Source organism: Mandrillus leucophaeus, unplaced genomic scaffold, assembly GCF_000951045.1.
Source record: "Mandrillus leucophaeus isolate KB7577 unplaced genomic scaffold, Mleu.le_1.0 Scaffold1, whole genome shotgun sequence".
Taxonomy (NCBI): Eukaryota; Metazoa; Chordata; class Mammalia; order Primates; family Cercopithecidae; genus Mandrillus; species Mandrillus leucophaeus.
Genome location: NW_012098097.1, coordinates 8,675,041 through 8,678,007, shown reverse-complemented (window position 1 = coordinate 8,678,007; position 2,967 = coordinate 8,675,041). Strand labels below are relative to the sequence as shown.

The window sequence follows — 2,967 nt, the reverse complement described above, 5'->3', positions numbered from 1 at the left end:
AGGATGGTCTTGATCTCCTGACCTCGTGATCCGCCTGTCTCGGCCTCCCAAAGTGCTGGGATTACAGGCGTGAGCCACCACGCCTGGCCTCTTTTTCTTTATACTTCAAAATCATCGAGCAGTCTTCACAAGTCTCTGCATGGATGACTCCAAATGGACACCTTCCCGATCTCTCCTCTGAACTCCAGACCCATAAGCCCCAGCTGTGTACTCGGCATCTCCCTTATGGGTCTGGAGATCAGAGGAGAGATTAAGTCCTCAGATTTGATTCCCGCCCAGCTGAGCTTGCCGCACCCTCTTGCCACTACCTTCTCCAGGATTCCTGGTGCTCCCAGTAAACCCTCATGTCATCCTTGACTGATCTCTCCTCCCCTCACTCACCTCTCCCTAGACAAGGAGCCAACAAATTACAGCCCGAGGGCCAAATCTGGCCTCCTGCTTCTTCCTGTCAATACGGCTGTCCTGGAACACAGATACACCCCTTGTGTTGTCTGTGGCTGCATATGCTCTGCAATGGCATTAGGCTGAGTAGCTGCGGTGAAGAAAGCCACCCAGCACTTTATAGCAACAGTCTGTGAGCCCTGACCTGGCCCCTCGGTCAATGCTGAATGTTAGAAAAGACAACGTAACCCCAGCCACCTTCTGTCAGCCCCATGGCCGGCACCGCAGCCCAAGCCGAGGTCACCTCTCCCTCGGCTCTCATGGGGCTCCCGTCTTTGCTCCACTCTGTTCCCCACATGTCAGCCAGACAGATCCTTTTGGAGCAGAGGCTAGATCATGGCACCCCTGCTCAGGGCCCTCATCTCCCTAAAATCCTAAGTCCTTACTGTGCCTCCACGGCTCTATACGATCTGGCGCTGGCCACATCTGGACCCGTACAGGGGCCATTCTGCCCTCTCTTCGCCCCTACCTCACTGGAGCAAGCCAAGAGCCCTCCCAGCTCAGTCTGCACCCCAGGTCCCTATGGGGCAAGCCCTCTCTCAGACTGTTCCTGTGTCTGCGCAAATATGTCCCCTTATCAGGGACGCCTTGCTAACCCTCGTCTAAACCAGCACCGCTGTCCTCTGCCTGGCTTTTTTCTTACCTCTGATGTTATTTGGCAACCTGCTCACTCTGTCCACATACTCAGATCTATGTTCCATGGGAACAGGGGCCCCCTCTGTTTCTAGAACGGGGCCTGGCATGTAGCAGTTGCTCATTAAACAGGAAAGCCTACCAGGGCCAGCTGGGTCACAACCCGGCACGGCAGAACCATCACAGGAGAGCCTCAGTGTGCCCATGTATCATCTGAGGGAAGCACCACTCATCAGGCACCCATCTCCTGGCCTGCTGGACTGCGGGGAGTTGGGGACACAGAGGGACAACTGCAGGAAGGTGGCCTGTCCTAGAAAGCCCCAGCAGTCTCGAATTTGTAGCTCAGCAAGTTTCTCCCCTCCCTTCCTGACCTTTCCGCTGGGAATCAGGTAATCCAGCCCGGGGAGTGTGGCCACCACAGCCCAAGAGGCCCCTGCTCTGTGCCAACATGGCCCAAATGCTGTGGAAAAAGCAGAGCTGGGCCTTGCTCTCAGCATCCAGGGTGTGAAGGGGGAAGAGAGGCTGAGAAAGAAAGAAAAGCAGGTTTGGGGTTCCCCTGAACAGGGTAGAGGCCGTGAGTACACAGACCAGGTGTCCTGAACAGCCCCGCCCCCTCACCTTTCGGCCTCAGGCCCTTTCAGGCCAGCGTCATTAGGAGAGGGCCCTCCCTCCTGGACAGCTCCTGCAGGCCTCCTCTCCAGGTTTCAACAGCAGCCCTTTCTGGTCTTGCCTGTCACACTATTTACGAGGCTGACTCAGGGCTCTGCCGGTCCTGCTGGAGCTCCAGGAGGCTGCACAGCCACCTTCTGCCCTGCCCAGAAGGCGGGCTTTGCCATCTCTAAGCTAGGACCCTTTTGCCTCAGCGGGGTGGGTCTTAAATCCAACAGTACGGATCAGCTCCCTGTGGGCTAAGTGCCATAACAGTCTGGAAAGGGCAGAGAGCCCGGGGCAGGCGGGGCAGGCAGGAGGTGTGGCTGGGCTGGGTCTCTAGCTGGGGAGGGTGGCAGGGAGGCAGAGAAAGGAGCTGTAGGCCTTGATGACACTTCACCTTGGGGTGCAGTAAGGCTAAGGGACTCAGGACAGTGGTAGACTTAGGAACACCTGTGCAGAGTCCTTTTTTTTTTTTTTTTTTGGAGACACGGTCTGGCTATGTCACCCAGGCTGAGTGCAGTGGCATGCTCCTGATGCTCCTGGCTTGCTGCAACCTCCACCTCCAGGGCTCAAGTGATCCTCCCACCTCAGCCTCCTGAGTAGCTGGGACTACAGGTATGTGCCACGACACCCGGCTAATTTTTTTATTTTTTGTAGAGACAAGGGTCTCCCTGTGTTGTCCAGGCTGGACTTGAACTGCTGGGCTCAAGCGATCCTCCCACCTTGGCCTCCCAAAGTGCTGGGGTTACAGGCAGGAGCCACTGCACCTGGCCCTGTCTTTACTGATGGCCCTGGCCCACACCTCCCACACCTAACCCTGGGTACCCACTCCTGAAGCTCTCCTACCGGCTGCAGGGTCCGCCTCTGTGAGGACAGTAAAGTCGATGACACGGGAGGTGAAGTCGAAGGCCGTCTGCTGGCCATCATGGATCACTGAGATGCAGTGGCGGTCCCCGTAGCTGGCCCGTGGCATGCCGCCCTGGAAGATGGTGAAGGGCAACCTGGCAGGCACAGAGAAGCAGCAGTGGGCTGGGGCTCCTGGCACGGCCTCAACAGCCATAGACCAGCGATCAAAGTGACCACTCAGTCAAGGTCCCCAGGAGCAGGGGGGACTGGACCCCATCTCCTTCCAACTGCTACAGCCCAGGAGTACTTGGGGGTAAGGTGAGGCATCCAGGCTGGTGGCTCTGAGTCTCGGCAGTCACTCCTGCCTCAAGCTGGGTGCTCCCCCCAATTATTATT

General features: G+C 57.4%; 1 protein-coding gene across 4 annotated transcripts in view; it reads right to left on the bottom strand.

Moving 5' to 3' along the window:
• Nucleotides 1-2,967, bottom strand: part of LLGL2 (lethal giant larvae homolog 2 (Drosophila)) — a 52,789-nt gene that overhangs the window by 8,518 nt on the left and 41,304 nt on the right. For 3 of the 4 annotated variants that reach the window (XM_011979452.1, XM_011979393.1, XM_011979529.1), the window contains one exon: nt 2,572-2,726. In XM_011979452.1, the coding sequence (XP_011834842.1) occupies nt 2,572-2,726 (155 nt within the window). Of the gene's footprint in view, nt 1-2,344; nt 2,727-2,967 lie in introns of those variants that run through there. The other variant, XM_011979592.1, reaches the window with a different exon arrangement.